General features: G+C 37.3%; 1 protein-coding gene across 1 annotated transcript in view; it reads left to right on the top strand.

Moving 5' to 3' along the window:
- The window catches only part of Gulp1 (GULP PTB domain containing engulfment adaptor 1), a 257,448-nt gene that overhangs the window by 164,957 nt on the left and 73,329 nt on the right, over nucleotides 1-19,162 (top strand). The window contains exon 3 of the mRNA XM_059278350.1: nucleotides 2,741-2,802. Within this exon, the coding sequence (XP_059134333.1) occupies nucleotides 2,741-2,802 (62 nt within the window). The remainder of the gene's footprint in view (nucleotides 1-2,740; nucleotides 2,803-19,162) is intronic.

Here is a 19,162-nt window from a genome sequence, read left to right as displayed (position 1 = left end):
TTCTTTCCTTTTTTAAAATTTATTTTTTTGCTTTCACATCCCAACTGCAGTTTTCCCTCCCTGTCCTCGTTCCAGCTCCCTTCCTCACCCTACCCCATTCCATCCACTCCTCCTTCACTATTTCTTTTCAGATACAGGCCTCCCATGGATATCAGCCAGCCATGGCATATCAAATTGCAGTGAGACTAGGCTCCCTCTCTTCTATTAAGGCTGGATGCTGCAACTCAGGAGGAATGAGTCCCAAAAGCAGGCAACAGTGTCAGAGACATCCCCTGCTCTCACTGCTAGGAGTCCCACATGAAGACCAAGTTACACAACTGTAACATATATGCAGAGGGCCTAGGTCAGTCCCATGTAGGCTCCCTGGTTGTTGTATCTGTGAGCCCCTATAAGTCGAGGTTAGCTGGTTCTGTGGGTTTACTTGTGGTGTCCATGATCCTCTGAATCCCACAATCCTTTCTCCCCATCTTCTGCAGGATTCTCTGAACTCTGCCTAACGTTTGGCTGTGGGTCTCTGAATCTGTTTCCATCAGTTGCTGGAAGCCTCCCCTGGTGATAGTTGGGCTAGGCAACAGTCTATGAATATAGTCCTCTATCAGATGTGGATTTGGTGAAATCTTTTATTCTGTAGGCTATCGTTTTGTCCTGTCGACACTGTCTTTTGCCTTACAGAAGCTTTTCAGTTTCATGAAGTTCCATTTGTTAGTTGTCAGTCTTAGTGCCTGTGCTATCAGCATTCTATTCAGGAAGTTGTCTCCAGTGCCAATGCATTCAAGGTTATTCCACACTTTCTCTTCTATCAGTTCAATGTGTCTGGTTTTATGTTGAGGTTTTTGATCCACTTGGACTTGAGTTTTGTGCAGGGTGATAGATACTACTGATCTGTCACTCTACCACTTTAACACTCATGAAATGACATTGTCAATATTGTGTTTTAAAACTTGAATGCATGCTTCTCAAAATATTTTACCCACTTACAGCTCTTATTTGCTGTGTTCTGCATGATGTGCTGTGCATTGCTGTGCTCTGCCATGATGCCATTGACCCTTCAATGTTTTATCTTAGAATCTTGCTAGCACATAAATGTGTTTAATATAGGTATTTTGTATTGTCCTAAAACAAATGACCTTATAGGAATATATGTTAATTTTTTTATCTTAATATCCTCCAGTTTGTAAAACATGTATTAATGATATCAATTAGTTTCTATTAACATAATCATCTCAGATAAAATTTGAAAATACTTTGTTAGTAACAAATAGTCCCTTTCTATGTGTACTTTTTTCTGTTTTCTACTGGCATACGCTTTTGTTGCCAGCACTTAGGAGGCAAAGGCAGGTGGATCTCTTAGAGTTTGAAGCCAACTTGGTCTACATAGTGAATTCCAGGCCAGTCCAGGCTGCATAGTGAGGCCTTGTATTAGAAAAACAAAACAAAAAGGACATTTTTTTTAACTCTATTCTATTTGTTATATTGATTCTGAGTTTAAGGTTCCCTGAGGAATAACATATACATAAAACTTAACTAATAGAAATAAAATATATTCAAATATTTAAAAGGCTTACCCCCAACAAATGCAATCAAAAGGTAATAATGATGATGAATTTGCACTATGTAAACCTTGACTACTTTCTCCCCATAGACATTCACCAGAATATTTGGAAAGTTACATGGAATATATAAGTAAAATACAACACTGAATGAAAATATTGATGATATAAATATAAGCAGCATCCAGTATACATTGGTATCAAAATCTATCTTTGTGCATGTGTGTGTGGACCAGATGTTGATGTTGGGGTCTCCATCAGTGACTCTCCACCTTATTTTGTGAGACACAGTCTCTCACTGAATCCAGAGCTCATTACTTTATCTAGATCAGATGCACAAAGAAATAAAGGGCTGCTTGTGCCTCTGCTTCCCCAGTGCTACAGTAAGTAGTGCTGTGGGGCAGCTATTACATGGATACTACAGATCTGAACTCAGGTCCTCATGTGTGCCCTGAAAACACTCTAACTGCTGAGCGGATGCTCCTTCTCCTTCAACATATCCCTTTTGGAATTACTTTATTTCTGATATTTCATTGCATTTGTCTACCATTTCCAAACAATACACTTAATATTATTCATTTTCAAAACTTCTGGTAGTAGACCTTCAACTATTGCTTTCCTAAATTTAAAACGAGGGTTATCCTAGTAGCCTGTTGTTTCCATGAACATAATCAACTGATGATTTCAACTTCACTCAAGTGCAGTTGCTCCCTCAACTTATTTTCCCTTTAGAATATACAAATACGATTGCTAGTTATCTTAACTATAAATGAACAGATTATTTTTTATTATCTGGCAGTTATGAAATATACCTTGGCATGCATGAAAACATTAAATAAAAGAAGACTTGTCTTAAATTGCATGATTGTTTTTGCTCATAGATCCACCATGTTGTTCTTATAAAGTGAGAACCAGGAGAAGTGCATGTATGTAACAGAAGGACAGCAAGTTTGCTGTGGCCAGCCTTGGCTACATAGCAACACCCGACTAAATTAATGAATGACTTTTATAGCAGGAAAAGAATACACATCTTAATCATTTCCAGTTACAACATCTTACTTTCTTAATTTAAGAAAGTTCAAGAAGTTAGACTGCCTTCCCCAGTAGAAATTTCCTTCAGGTGAGAATGTATGAACACTGCATCATAAAAATTGGTGGTTTAATCCAATACTCCATTTTCTCTGTTACAGACAAAACATGGATGCATACGCCTGAAGCTTTATCAAAACATTACATTCCCTATAATGCAAAGGTAAACTAGTTATTAGGATATTATCTAATTTTACTTTGTTATATGTTATTTTGAATATTTGTGCTAATTTTAGAAAAAATTGCTTACACGTTGGCATTTTCTGGTAAGTGGTATTTGGAACTAATTTGACATTACTGAAATAAGTAATATAACATGTAGAAAATCATTGTAATATCTAAATTCATTTAAAAAGAAAAGTATACCCTATGTAGTTTCTCTACAGTTATGTATTTCATTCATGCTTTTTCTTATTATGAGTTGGACTCTGATTTAAGTTATTTTGCAATGTCATTGCCTCTGGGAAATTAAACAACTTAAAAATTAGCTTCCTTAAAATGCATTTTAATATTGTGGTGCATCAAAAACAAATAAAAACTAGTCTGGGAAAGTGAGATACAATTTTAATATGTAATTGGTACCCAAGAAAACCGGCAAATGAAATGGAAACTATAAAAGCACAAAATGCATTTCTGTCATTCTTTCTTGTTATTACTGTGTTTTGATGAAGAGGCAGAAGCATCAATGCATACACCATCATTTTAAAGATTTGATCTGCTGTTTGAAAATTTAATGAAGGGATATAATTTATAAATGTACAATAAAGAGAATGAGACTTTGTAATTAGCAAAAGATTTTGACCTTGTTTTCAGAGAAATCTGAGTCAAAATTTTGAAGAGACAGAAACAAATGTAGTATCTGAGATTTTAAGTATGGGGGTTAAGGCAAGCTTATCCTGCTGAGCTTTGAAGACAACATGGAAGAAGTAGAGACTTTTAATATTTAAAAGAGAACTTAAGGGTTTATAGGCTAATAAACTATACTCTGTGATACAGTAAGCATAGACTCAAGGATTATTGTAGAAAAATGAAAAAAATTATTGAACAGAAAATCAGCTGTGCTTAATGAGAATCCTCAACAGTGCTGGTTCATGTCCATGTTGACAGGAAGAAGCATATAAAAGGTCCAAGGAAGAAATTACCCCAGAATGTGTTACTCAGCACCAAGATTTGTTAGGGACAGAAAAAAAAATGTGATTTCACAGAAAAATAGTTCTAAAGTAATGGATAGTTGTTCTATCTATGACCGTGAAGCACTGCCCCTAGAGATGCAGCAGATAACTGCTCTACCTGCCTGTGACCTTGAGGTACATGCCCCTGGGCGTGGCCTCTGTGCAACCCTTAAGACCTGAGATGCCAGTAAGTGCTCTCTTCTCTGCCTTGTGGTTTTGGATATGGGACTGAATCAGGCAGCCAGAACAGTGTTCCAGAACCTGTGACTATTCTGTTCTGTACAGTGAGTTTTTCCCTCCAATAAATTCCTTTGCCCATTAAACAGACTCTGTGGATTTCTCTCTATACTCTAATACTTCCTATGCAACAGAAATATGTAACACGAATTGCTAAATGTTCTTATTAATAAAAAACCTGGAGCCAGATATTGGAGTAAAAAACTGAGAGACCCGGGAATAGGACAAGCCACAGCCAACCTCACCTCACCAGCTCCTCAGCTTCCAAAGAGACCTACTTCCTGTATACTCACGCCTATATGCCTTTCTGTTCTGCATCTCACTTCCTCTCTCTGCACAGCTACATCACTTCCTGGCTGTCTGTACAGACCTCCAGACCTCTGTGGTTAGTGCTGGGATTAAAGGCGTGTGCCACCCTGCATGGCTCTGTTCCCAGTGTGGCCTTGAACTCACAGAGATCCGAATGGATATCTGCCTCCCAAATGCTAGGATTAAAGGTGTTGCTACCACTGCCTGACTTCTATGTTTACTAGAGTGGCTGGCTTTTTCCTCTGATCCTCAGATAAGCTTTATTAAGGTGCACAATATTTCGGGGGACACAATATATCACCACAGAAATATTCTTGAAATTGCTGTATGTTTATTAATTTCCCTGTAAAGTTGGCATGGAGGCTGATTGCTGCCACTTATCATGGAAAGTTATCAAACCAGAAAAAATTTTATTACTTATCTTACCAAGTATTTATCATAAACAGCATGTGATATATAAGGAAACATCACTCTAGACAGCTGTCATTATGTTAAGATGCACAGTCAGACTGTGACAGTCCTAGTATAATTGTATCTTTTAGGTGAAACTACCAAGGCTATTTCATTTTGTGTAATTAAAATGCATCGTATTGAAACTCTGGTTTGTTAGTATTGGGAGGCTCTATTTTAATTGGGACTACCTTTTACTTTAGTACTGCAGGGTTAATGTAGACAGGGTTAAGTTGCTTGTGCTGTACCAGGCGATAACTGTAAAATCACTGACACTAATGAAAAATTACAGGACACTTCCCACACAGAGGCCAGCATCAAACTGTAAGGGTTTTTAACAGTGCCTAACACATGGACTCTGTTTAATAAATGCGTAAATGACTAGGTGTAATTATGGGCATTATAGAGCACTGCTCTTGTTCTTCATCTGGCTTATTATGGGAAAGAAGGTTGGTTTTGTCTGTTTTATTTTACCTCATCTGTGAGGATGTATATCACGTGTCTACCAAAGAGCATTGCAGCAATCTGAAGAACATCAGTTTTTTCCCTGCAGTGCTTCATCTTTTCAGTGGATCTGTTTTAAAGATGTGCTCTCTTCTTTTTTTTTTTTTTTTTTGGTTTTTTTCGAGACAGGGTTTCTCTGTGTAGTTTTGCGCCTTTCCTGGAGCTCACTTGGTAGACCAGGCTGGCCTCGAACTCACAGAGATCCGCCTGGCTCTGCCTCCCGAGTGCTGGGATTAAAGGCGTGCGCCACCACCGCCCGGCGAGATGTGCTCTCTTCTTGTTAGACCATATAACATATGAGAAGTCAGCCTGTGCTCACAGGAGGTGGAACTAGATTACAGCATGGAAGATTACAGAACGGGGAACTTTGCCTTGGGCCATATCCTAACTAAAAAGTTTAGCTTTTGATATCACTTTGTATATCACTGGGCAAACTTCTTAATTTTTCTGTATCTGGACTGTGTATCCACGAATAAGGAAGTCAACTAATAGCAATTTCTGACATGAGTTGTTTTAAATATAAAGAAGGTAGATGAATTTTGAAACAACATGTGACATAAAATAACTACCCAGTAAATATTAGCGACCATGAGCACATATTATGTTTTGCAAAACTTACAAAAGTGACAGTCTCATAGTAGATTTTTATTATAAATGATTGTTGTATCAATACAGAACATTATCACTGAAGTTTATTTCGTTCCACCCTTATAGACACTGGAGACTTATGGTACTGGTGTATTCTTATATGACTTCTGTTATTATTGATGCTTATGATGGCCTTGTATACAATATTATATAAAACAACATTATGTATTATATTATATAATATATATTATATAATAACAACATTACCATCACTCTCTATGTTAGAAAACAAATGGTTTTTTAGGCACTGCTCACTTGGCCTATTGTCACAAAGATAGTAAGAGGGAGACAGCTGGAGAAACTGAGGTCTGTTTGACTTTAAAGTTATGTATTTTCAAAAACTGAATGTGACAATACCAGGTTATACATTCATTATTTAAATGCCTATCATGTATAAGGCATTGTTTATTAAAGCCTTGCTGAATGTTGTTATATTCCAGAGCTCTAAAGAAGATAGCTTATATTTGCATGGAGTCTATATCATAAGGAAGCACATTAGCCACCATAAAGGTCACAACATGTCCTTGTTGGGTTTCTATTGCTGTGGTAAAACACCGACCAAAAACAACTTGGGAAGGAAAGGGGTTATTTGTCTAGTGGGTCTCAGCCCATCATCAAGTAAAGCTAGGGCAGGGAATCACGGCAGGAACCAAGAGGCAACAGACCATGGAGGAATACTGACTGACTGGCTTGTTTCCTGTTCTCAGTTTGCTCTCTTATAGTACTCAGATCCACCTGCCTAGATCTGGCAATGACCACAGTGAGCTGAACCCTCCCATATCAATCATTAATCATGAAAATGTAATACAGACATGCCCAGAGGCCAGTCTCTTTGAGGTGATTCTTCATTGTGGCATGCTCCTCCCAGGTGACTAGTTTATGTCAAGTCAACAGAAACTAACCAGCACATACCATGCTCTCTGCCATTCACATGACACTTAAGGAAAATTGTAGAGATTCAGAGATGAGTAAGTCACTCCTCTGAGGTAGGATTTCCAAAATTCAAAACAGGGAGAGTCATTTCCACCTGACAGGTGTGGCAGAGCGATTTTAGCATGAGCACAGTGAGTAAGGCACACATTGGATGTGATAAGAGCTGGGCTGCAGCTGGAATATTACAACTGCTAAAGCAACTTATCAAAGATCTGTCTACAAAGTTGAATGATTAGGATTGTGTTGGCTACTTTTATGTCAGTGTGACACAAGCTATTTAGTTTTTCAAGACAGGTTCTCTGTGTAGATTTGTGTCCGTCCTGGGACTCACTCTATAGCCCAGGCTTGCCTCGAACTCACAGAGATCTGCCTGCCTCTGCCTCCTGAGTGCTGGGATTAAAGACATGCACCACCACCACCATCAAATTAAGCTATATATTTTGTGAAGAGGAACTCTCAATTAGAAAAAGGCTCCATAAAATTTGCTTAGAGGCAAATTTGTTGGGAATTTTCTTGGTTAGTCATTGATGTAGGAGCACCCAGCTCAGTTTAGATGGTGTCAACTCTGGGTAGTTAGTCCTGAGTTATATAAGAAAGCCAACTGAGCATGCTAGTAAGCAGAATTCCTCCATGGCTTCTGCTTCATTTCTTGCCTTCATATATCCTACCTTGAGTTCCTGCTCTTACTTCCCTCAGTTATATGGTGTACAATCTGAAAGTTGTAAGATGAAATAAGCCCTTCCCCCCCCCAATTGTCTTTGGTCATGGTGTTTTATCACAGCAATAGATGCCCTAACTAAGAAAAGAGAAACGATAAGGAGAGAGAAGGGGATGGAAGGAGGGAGAGAGGGAGATGGAGAGCGAGAGGGAGAGGGAGGGAGGAAGGGAGGGAGGGAGAGAGAGAGACAGAGAGACAGAGAGAGAGAATCCATATGATGGACCGTCAAAATGAGCAGGCTGGAAATTCTTGCCAGCTTGTCAGAAGCTGACCCTGAAGATCACAAGTAGAATTCCCTTCTTCCTCTGAAAAATACAAGTTCCATCTCTATTCTTTTCCCAGGATTTTTTGAGTTGCTTGGATCAGGCCTGTCTAGATAATCCAGAATAATTGCCTTATCTGTGAAGTATCAATTGATTGCAGGCATTAAGCACTCCTACAAAATGATTTCATCACAGTATCTAGACTAGAATTTGATGGAGTATTGACATTATAACTTGGTGAATTTGCACATAGGACTGCTGGTCATAAGTCTAAAGACAGACAAAACTAAAAGGAAACTGAGAAGACTTTTTGGATGGCAAAAGCATCAGTTAAGTCATACACTAAACATAGATGATTTAAATGATCTCTACAGTTACATGAGAGTCAATCTTGATCAGTATAGGAACTCATTAGGCTTCTAGGAACTCATCTTAATGGCACATGGATTGGTAATAAGTTTACTGAGTGGTAGCAAATACATAGGTCATAAAAATGTGATAAACATCAGACAATAGTACATGTAACAGGGACAGTTTGTATACAGAGAACAGGGATATGCCTACTTTGATAATGGCTAAAAAAACCTTAATGACTTAATGTTAAGTAGATTGCCTCACTTTTGGCATGTACTGGTTTTAAAGTAAGGAGATGAATTTAACATGATGGTTTGGGAATGGTAGTTGTCCCCTGAGAAATATGTGATAACATTCATTTTAGAAATCTTCAATTTTTAATTTTCTGCTTGAATATTACTGTCTTTTTAATTTCTTTTTAAGAATGCATTTCATTTCCACCTTATTTCATTTTATAGAGTACTGATTGTAAAATTATGTATTTGATCTTTGTATTGAAATAGTTTTGAACTACATGTGGATATAGAATTGTAGGTTATTATTTAATAAGTGTCAGTCTATGTAAGGATCATTATAGTTCTGACATTTTCTTTATGTGTAGTGACAGCATTAATGCTAATTCACTGGAAATGTGTCATATTATCCTGTGTACTCTGTAGCAATGCTTTTAGTTTACAGGTTATAACCTAAGGGGGAAAATGTGTTAGGAAATCAATGTAGTATAGATCATTGGAAGCCTGCCTTTAGAGACAAAATAAACTATAAAAAAGAAAGAAACTCTTAGAATGCATGTGGCAAATATATATTTGATCTTCATAATTATGGTCTATAGTCAAAGAATTTGAAAGTTACTCCTCTTCAATTGTGACCTGTTTTTCAACACACTAGATTTGACCAGATTTAACTAGTTTCAAATACAAATCAACAGTTGAGTAAAAATCTGCCTATTTAAGCAGCTACCAATTTTTAGACAAGGTCTCTCTAATAGCATTAGCTGGCCTGGGACTTATAGAGATCTCCGTGCTGCCTGCCTCTGCTTCCTGAGTGACAGCATTAAAGGTATGTGCCACTATAGCCAGATGCTGGTATACTTACAGTAGAAGAGATGGTTTAACAAGTTTAATTACATGCCCTTATTGAATATGGCATCTTATAATGTTTCTTCAAATACTCATGGAGCTAGAGTGATGAACAATGTACAAACCAATGAAGGGTAGCAATGAGATCTGACAACTTTGCATTATCTAGACATTTCTTCTTTCCTCCCTCCCTCCCCCTTCCTTCTTGGTTGTTGTTGTTGTTTTATGAGATAGGCTCTTGCTGTTTATACCATGCTAGTCTCAAAATGTAACTCTTGTCTCAGGCTCCTTAGTGCTTCAGATTACAAGTGTGCCTGATTTCTGAGACAAATTTTAAACTAAAATTGATCATAAGGAGGCAAAAATATACTCACTGAGTCCAGGCCAGATGTGATTGCTACTTGAATGAGACTAGGGGCTAGAGAAGAGCCGCAGAGTCTAAACACATTTTGAAAATAAGGCTGCTAGGATCTAAAGATGGATTTTATATTCACCTCCCATTGCTATAATTAGAACATTAAAGCAGAAACTTTCAAAGATATCACCCACAAGGAAGCTGCATTTCCATGCCCTCTCACTTCTGACAGGAGTGCTAAATTGTCTTTTCTATGAAGGTGAAATACTGGCAGATTTTTATTTTAATCAGTTTATTATGGTATTTATATAACAATGATTTCCTGGATAAAGACTTGTGACAAGTATTTCATATAGAATATTTATTATTTTTTTAAATGCATAACTCTTTTTGAATGCTGATACCTTGATGCTTTGATTGAATGTTTAGATTTTGGATATGTTCAAAGGGGATTGGAGTTGTAGTTTAGTAGTGGAACACTTGCCTAGTGTATGAGAAGCTTTAGAATCACTACCCAGAAAGTATATACTCATGTCTTTATATATACAGCATGTGCAAATTATATTTATGTTATAAACGTAAAATAATACATAATTAAATATAAATATATATAAATATAAAATGAATACATAATATTCATATATATATAAATAAATATTAAAATTTATATAATATATAAAATTTAGGACATTGCCATGTAATTTTATGTCTTAAGCATTCTTTTTGTAGACTCTAAAAATGAGCAAATCCAAACAGAAACATAGACTTTGACCTTAAAACTTGTGGCTTCCTGAAGAGAGATAACTTTAAAAAAAAGAATAAAGAATTTTGGATGAGAACTATATAGGTGATGAGAAGCACTGTGAACAACAGATATAAAAGAAAGTTTTAAAGAGGGGATTCTATCAGATGTCAGTATTTCCTAGTGATGTCTCCTACAGGAAGCAAGATATATGTGTTCTCCTCTAAGTGTGTTTTGCGCATTGCTAACTGTTGCTGGAGAATTTCTCTCCAGCTCCCACCACCAAGTCCCGCCAGTCTCAGAGCCCATTTATAAAATAAACACACAGACTCTTACATTATTTAAACTGCTTGGCCATTAGCTCAGGCCTGTTATTGTCTAGCTCTTACTCTTATATTTAGCCCATTTCTATTAATCTTTACTTTGCCACATGGCTTGTGGCTTACCGGTACCTTACATCTTCCTTGTCCTGATGGCGGCTGGCAGTGTCTCCCTCAGCCTTCCACTTCCCAGAATTCTTTTCCTTGTCCCGCCTATACTTCCTGCCTAGCCAATGGCCAATCAGTGATTTATTTACTGACCAATCAGCAACACACTTGACATACAGACCATCCCACAGCACTTCCCCTTTTCTTTTCTTAAAAAGGAAGGTTTTAACTTTAACATAGTAAAATTACATATAACAAAACAATTATCAAGCAAGAATTATAGTTACAATATTAAAGAAGAGATCCTATCTATCTTTTATTTATAAGTTTAAGGTTTTATATCTAACTTATCTTTTATTATAACTAAGGAAAATTGTAAGTATCTAGTCTTTAACCACATCAAAGACCTCAGAAGGATATATTACTACCTGAGAAATGGAGAAGGATATAAGCAACTTTTAGGAGTCTTGTAGGGTAGACAGAGACAGCTGGCAGCCTGGACAGTCATTCAAAGTTCTCTTGTAAAGTTGGGGCATCTGTCTTTAGCCCACAGGCCTAGAGTCTCTTATTTACTTTTTTCTGTGTCCTGTAGAATGTCTGGCAGTTTTTTCTGCAAAGCAGGAACCTGAAGGACCATTTTGTCAAGCAAAGTTCAGTGGTCACCTTTGTATGGGTCCTGCATGTCCAGTTGATCAGACAGTCCAGGCAAGAACAGTTTCTTGCCCAAATGGCTATTTTTGTCAAGGTGAGGATAAACTCCATATGGAGTGTCTTCGATGTCCATCCTCCTCTCTGAAGTAAATCGGTGCTGTCAGGAGCAGACATGTCTCACTGTCCAAAAAGTCTAAACTTTTAAAACATTTTAAATGTCATATTTTGTAGGTCTTTGAAGTGTTTGAAGATTACCTATCTATCTGAAATATATCTATGTATACCTAGAAGACTTAACTAACATGGCTACAAATATTATCATAGATGACTAACTATTAATCTATTTTTTAATTATCCATTACAATTTTAAATGAGTTACATAAACATAATACCTCAAACAAGAATAGAAATATATATACAGTATAACAAAATTAAGTTTAAATTTGTATCAATAAACTAAAATCTATAGCAATGTAAAACATTTTAAACAAGTTGTTACTCTTTAAAAGTAGGTTCATTAATCTACCCTTTCATCCTATCATATCTAAACTATCCCCCTTTTTGTTTTAGAAAGAGATTGTATTTATAATCAACCTGATTTAAATAAAAATATTGTTTTTTTTCTGTCCCATACCAGAGGGCTCTTTTGATTTGGGACATAAGAATCTCTTAACCATTTTTTTTTTTTTTTTGAGCAATATGTCTGGGTTTAGAGGGGGAGTGAGCCAATTCCATCTCTAAAGCCAGCTTGGTATATTTGGGAATTTGGGCGTAGCTTCTCTTACTACTTCCTGCTGGAGGGGGCGCTGTATCTTCTGGAGACAGAAAGAAAATTTTAGGATCATGGAGTAGTCCGTGAGGCTGTATCGTCTGAGCCAGTTGACTTGAAACCATTTTGGATGTTGAATCATCTGGGCCATGGTGTCATTGGAGACCTTTTAGGGGGTCTTGGCTGGTCAAACCTGATGTATCTTAATCTGGAACAAATCCATAGTCTCTGGCTTTCTGTGGAAACAAGAGCAGAGACTCTTTTCCAAAGCAACATATCCTTATATCCAAATTTTGAAGTCAAGGTACCTTTAAAATATACATTTTGGCATAACTCAACAGCTTTTACAATCAAATGTTTTTTTGTAGTTACGAATATCAAAGAGAACATAATCCAGATTCTCTGTGTGGTAGTCATCTTTACGTGGCTTATTTTTTTATATTAGCGTGAGCCTATTGCTTTTAAACTGCAGCCTTCTAAGCCTGAAACGGCGCAGTGGCTGCTGGCTCTGCCCACTTCAGCTTCCCAACATGGCGGCGGTCCGCTTTCCGCCAGCTCTGGGAGCCATAACTCTCAGAAATAGTGGGTCTACACTTTTACCAAAGTAGCGTGTAGCCCAGAAACCTCTTTTTTTTGTTTTGTACTAGCAAAGGCTAAATTCACCACACAGTTTAATGTGTTACTTGCAGAGGCCTCATTCCCACCATACTGTAGGTCGAGAGCGCACACTAGGAACCCGCCAGTAGCTCAAACCGGCAGCTGCCGCTCATTTGAGAGAGACAATTAGGAAGCTGTTTTTAGGTCCGTTTTAGAATCTTTTTTTTAAGTTTTTAGGTGGAAACTCTTGCCACCACGTTGGACGCCATTTGTTGCTGGAGAATTTCTCTCCAGCTCCCACCACCAAGTCCCGCCAGTCTCAGAGCCCATTTATAAAATAAACACACAGACTCTTACATTATTTAAACTGCTTGGCCATTAGCTCAGGCCTGTTATTGTCTAGCTCTTACTCTTATATTTAGCCCATTTCTATTAATCTTTACTTTGCCACATGGCTTGTGGCTTACCGGTACCTTACATCTTTCTTGTCCTGATGGCGGCTGGCAGTGTCTCCCTCAGCCTTCCACTTCCCAGAATTCTTTTCCTTGTCCCGCCTATACTTCCTGCCTAGCCAATGGCCAATCAGTGATTTATTTACTGACCAATCAGCAACACACTTGACATACAGACCATCCCACAGCAGCTAACTCTGTGAGCTGTGCACCTTCTGGCTGCCTTGGTCACTCCTCACAACTAGTCCTCAAAACGCTTATAATCTATAAGCTCTAATTTGGCTTCCAAAACAAATTTAAAGAAACAGAAAACAAAATCAAGCCAATAATTTAATGTGTGTGTGTATTGGCTCCTGCTATTGAAACTTTTAGCTTAATCTATTCTAAAGGATTTGGAATAGGAAAATAAAAACTAGATATGGAGTGTGCTCCCTTTGCACCCCACAAGAACAAGCCTTTGTACTCCAAACTCCAGTGCTATTAAAATTTTGTAGTTATAGTTAGTGTATCCTCTTGCAGTAATTGGAACAGCCACTTTGCAAACTGTCTTTGTTGAAATTTCCACTTTATTAACTCAAATCAGATTGATGTAAATTTTTTTTTGTTTTTTTAAATTTTGTTGAAGAGACTCCTAACTACATGGATCTCCATAGTTTATTATAAGATTCAAACAAGTATAGATGAAGAATGTATAATTTGATCCATCTAGCTATCCATCCATCATATATTTTTGTACATATGTGTCAATTTCATATATATATTTATATTATATATATGTGTGTGTGTGTGTGTGAGAGAGAGAGAGAGAGAGAGAGAGAGAGAGAGAGAGAGAGAGAGAATATGACTTTGCATTTTATGTGATATGCCAGGATCATATTAATAATATTTTCATCATAGATAGTGTTCTGTCAACTCTGGAGTCTGCCCTAGTTATACTTGGGAATAACTTAGTGCTTTGACTGTTACATGAAAAACAGAGAACAAACCACTTCAAATCCTTGTCAGGAATTTTATTTTTTTTCTGCTTGCTTCAGACACTGTAACACCAGTGAAGGTTTGCAGTAGCCACCCTGAGAGCTTCACTGGGGAGATAATGACATTTCCTGCAGGCTGACAGGAGATTGAATACTGCTAGGCTGGTAAATTTACATAAAAGAAAGTGTTTGACAGACCATTAAAGAAAAGCATGATGATGATTATGCCTTGGCATTATCTTGAGTTTCCTACAACTGCATTCTGAAGCAAAATATTTTGTGAAATTTCTCCTGTTTTTAAAATCAAATCCAGAAACAAAAAGACATACATGCAGACTTATTAAGAATCCCTTAGAGAGTAACATGCTAGAAGTTAATGAAGAGAAAGCTATTCCATTAAGTGGACTAATGAGTCATGATAAAGATTTCAGATTAACTGAATAATCTAATTAATGCTTAGGTTGTTTCTGATGAATATGTCATACATTAAGCTTTTGTGGAATGTTAATATTAGTTTGTAACTTCATTGAAGAAAATTCATATCTTAGAAATATATAATGTCTGCTACTGTGTCAAACAAAGAAAAGGGAAGCATGGATGAAACATGTTCAGATTGAACTCTGTGGAACCATTAAAAGCCATGGAAAAGTTACATTTATGTAATACATTTCTGAAAAACCCAAAATAGTTTAGAATTCTAAATCTGTAAGACATTTTAGAGTAATTCTATAATGCCCATAAATATAAGAATTTGTCAGGTTTTCTGGTTGTGGTACAAGAAGAATGTAAAATTTTGGCATGCAAAATTCAGAGGTATTTTCTATAATCTAATGCAGGAAATCCATGGACTATTGAGAAAAGGACTATTTGTTAATGAGTTATATGGGGGGGGAACAACTCATTGATACAGGATAAGGCAAATTCAGTTGTAGAGTCCCTGGAAGGCTGAGAACTGGTCTTAAGCTGCTTCATGCTGTCTGACTGGGTCTCACCATCCAAGAGCTCAAAAAGAGAAGGGGCCCCACGTACTGCTCCCCAGATTTTAAGCTTGCCAAGAGACCACGCCCTAGGGGCTGATACTTCAAGGCCATAGGTGAAACAAATACCCACTACAATAATCCATTTTACTTATTCAACTATGAAATTTTAATTCAAACATGGGATCCAGTGATAAAAATCAGCTCTGCACAAAGCTTTCCTAAAGAGTTACCTGGAATCTTAGACTTGGTCTTTAGTGATGCTAGTGCATACAATAAGTTTATTCCAAACATTTGAAAGTGGAAGGATTATTATGTAAATTAACTTCTATTTCATTTTATCCAGTGGGAAAATGTTATATTCTGTAATAATTCTAGGTAATTCTGTTTCTATAGCCATATGCTGTGTTCTTTATGTAACATAGCAGTACTGACACTGTGGGAGACCAGCTGGGAGACCAGCTCCCACATTTTACCCCAGGGAACTCTTGAGGAGTGAGGGATAAGAGATTTAGACAGAAGGATAGAGGAGAGAGAAACAGATAGAAACACAGGATAGCCTTGGGAGGGCCTGGATCCTTATCCACCGGCCCCTCCTGTCTCTTCTAAAGGGCTATTTATAGAAATGCCAAGGGGTGGAGCAAAAGACCTCCCCCAGCTCAGCCAAGTGCTGAACCTTCCAATCACCTAGTAACCATGCACATGGTTAAGCCATCCTCTAATGTAGCCCTGCTGGGTAAAGCAAGATCAGATCTCTCTAGGAAACCTTTGTGGACCTCCACAGTCACACACTTAAAAAGAGTGCAGAAATCTCTAAAATGTCATTTCCCGTCCTCCCTTTGTAATGGGATGTTATAAAGCATGTTAATACTAAAAACTGTAAATTAATATGCCCATCATGATATACCTGGACATTTGTTGTTGAACAACGATCATGTAGGCTGTGTGCTTGTAAGATGCAAAGGCAAATTCAGAAAGAGAAATGACAGTAGACTACTTATCTTCTCAGTTCTTCAGACTAGTTGTATAACCAGTTGAACTCCTGAAAACTCCGCTGTTTTAAAGAGGCTACTTAGTTCCTTACCAGGTTTTCTCACATTACTGAAATAATTAGCAAACATAACTTTAAAGTTCAATTGCTCTATACTATTATTTCGCCTCTGAAAATGCCTGAAAAGTATTCCTAAGCTACTAGAAACTGAAGCAGAAGTGAAGCGTTTTATGTCAGTTATTCCCTGCAACATTTCAGTATGACATTGCTTTATTAATTTATTTAAAGATATTGCACATGTTATAGATGCAAAAGTACTGGGTTCCTTACTCCAGTGTTACCATTTTCTTGACACAGTTACTTGAAGCTCAGAGAATTTAAATCATTTTTCTAACTTGACAGAGGGAAAGAATAGAAAATTAGATGCAAAAAACAAGTCTCCTATCCAGTATCCATTTTTCTTTTCATTGCAGTATACTGTTCCCAGTGTCGGGGGATTAACCTACTTAGCTGGGAGATGAGGTAACTCTAAATCAAAATAGAGTACTGCATACACGTCTGTCTTTTCAGTCTGTCATTTCTATCATTCCCCCAACCCACTTGTCTCCTGCATATTTTACCTTCTGTGACCTGACCTGACTGTTTATTGATGCTTTGGAGGTTATCATTTAAGACCAGCTAGTAGTGAGTGATTCAGTAGACTAAATGGAATGTAGCCAGTCACTTGAACCTCTAGCACTGAGGCCACCATCCATAGTCTTTAATTTCTTTCAATTAATATGCTTTTATTTAATAGATCTATTAATGAAATCCCTCTATAAAAATGTCCCTGTGTAGCTCATGGTCCTACAGAATTCTGTAAGAGCACCTAGTTATAAGAGGCATCTTATGAAAGTTGGGTATTTCTGTCATTTTGTGAAAGAATGAGAAACGTCTTCATGGACAAATAATATTTTTGAAATTGGCACGAATTGATCTGATCCTTAAAGGTCAAGCAGTAGAATTTTGAAGCTTGAAATGTGAATTCAAGGAACTGAGCAGAAAGTAAGACAGTGGGGCAGTGCTTGAGAAAGGCTAAAGACATTGGAAGCTTTCATGAAGATTATTTCAGGAGTCATTTTGATGAGTGACTAGAATCAGCATATGCAGCATCAGAAGCCCTAGGCCAGAGGTGAACATTCCGTGACAGAAATGAGTCTTGAGAAGTGAAGCAAAAGAGGGAGAAGTTGTTACAGAAGGTAAAATACGCAGGGGACACGTGGGGGTGGGGCTGATAGAAATTGAGTACAGAATCAGCATCCTTAATGGATTCAGTGGTCTCATTTCAAATATAATCTACTTTAATACCCATGACTCTGCACCTTTGGATCCAGTCAACAGGGGGAGGAAAGTATTGGTGGTGGTGGGGAGAAACTGGACTAATATACAGATTATTTTTCTTGTAATTGTTCTCTAAACAGTACAGAATACCAAGTGTTTCTATAATGTTTAGATTATGTTATGATATGTGGAGCCTGAAATTAGTTCAAGGAATGTGCCTCTTTACCTGAGCGGCTTAACTGATAGCTACACCTGTCTGTGTCCTGCACCCCTCCTGATGGACACTATGGGACGACCGCCTTGACTAGGAAGACAGTAGGGGGCAAGTTCCCTCTAGTTATCTTCCTGATGTCCTACTTCCATGGTGTGAGGTGAGTCAGTAGCCAGCTCACCCAGGGCCAGCAAAGCTCCTTGGAAGACAAGCTAAGGTCCCAGCTCATGGTACTCTCAATAGTTTTTATAGACATTTTAGAGAAAATCATCTTTTATCTCTTAGGCAATAAACAAATAAATACATGTATTTTAAATCACAATGAAGTTATTATTTTCTCTTTTTCAATGGCATACAGTATGGGAAACTTTATCTCCAAATCAATTTCACATCTCTTTTACACTTAAAAATAATCTGTTGTGTCCCCATTTCTTCAGTTTTTGGGAAAATGTTTATCACCATTTAGTTGTTTTTTCTTTACATTTTATGTGAACTAAGTGGATTTTCTCCTGAACTTTAAAATCATATCAAGGAAGTAAAAGTAGACTCCATGGCAGTCCTTTTCTTGGTCAGTAGTATGGGACATCCACCTTTGCACAATTGAGATAGCAAAACAGAAGAAATGCTTGGGACCTAAAGGCCCAAAGTGAGCTTTGCAGCCTCAGTCTGGGAAACCGTTGCGGAATACAAAGAATAAAATGGCATGTGTGTGCAAGTCAGCCATTTACATTAGTAGGTCAACAATGGGCTACATTTTCTAAGAATAATAATGGTGTACCAGAATATGATACATACTAATGATTAAAATTTAGGCAGTGCAGAAAAGCATAGAAGTATTAAAATTAACATATTGCTTCTAATCCTACCAGGAAGAAATGACCCAGGGTTAACTTTAAGCTAATGATGTTTCAAGAACTTCATTCTATACAAATGTGCAGCAGTGGGTATATAAATCAAAAATGACCTTAAACCTAGGTGAATAATGCTTAGCAGTAGCTTTGTGGGCACATTTTAACTACCTCATTAACCCTCACAAAGAGCAACAAGAATAAGATTGTTAATATTTATAATTGGAGAACTAAATTGTAGCATTGGACAAATTGTAAATAGAAAAGTAAGGCTGAGGTTCAGTGGACTTTAGAAAGAACTAGCTTTATAAGACAAATTGTAATAGGCATGTTAAAAGAGAAACATGTGACTTGAATTCTCAGATGAAAAAAATCAACGTTACTGAATTCTAGGTATGTATCTCTCTGTCGGAATGAATATCAGCTCTGGCGAGATTCCTGGAAGGTGAATTCTGAGAATCCAGCCTCTGCCCCGCTTCTTGTGACAGTGTGCACATACAAATGATGAACAGGCACTGTCCCTTGTTTTCTCTGCTCATTT

The sequence above is a fragment of the Peromyscus eremicus genome, chromosome 13 (genome assembly GCF_949786415.1).
Source record: "Peromyscus eremicus chromosome 13, PerEre_H2_v1, whole genome shotgun sequence".
NCBI lineage: Eukaryota > Metazoa > Chordata > Mammalia > Rodentia > Cricetidae > Peromyscus > Peromyscus eremicus.
The sequence above is the reverse complement of the archived record's forward strand: the minus strand, read 5'-3'. Positions and strand labels throughout refer to the sequence as shown.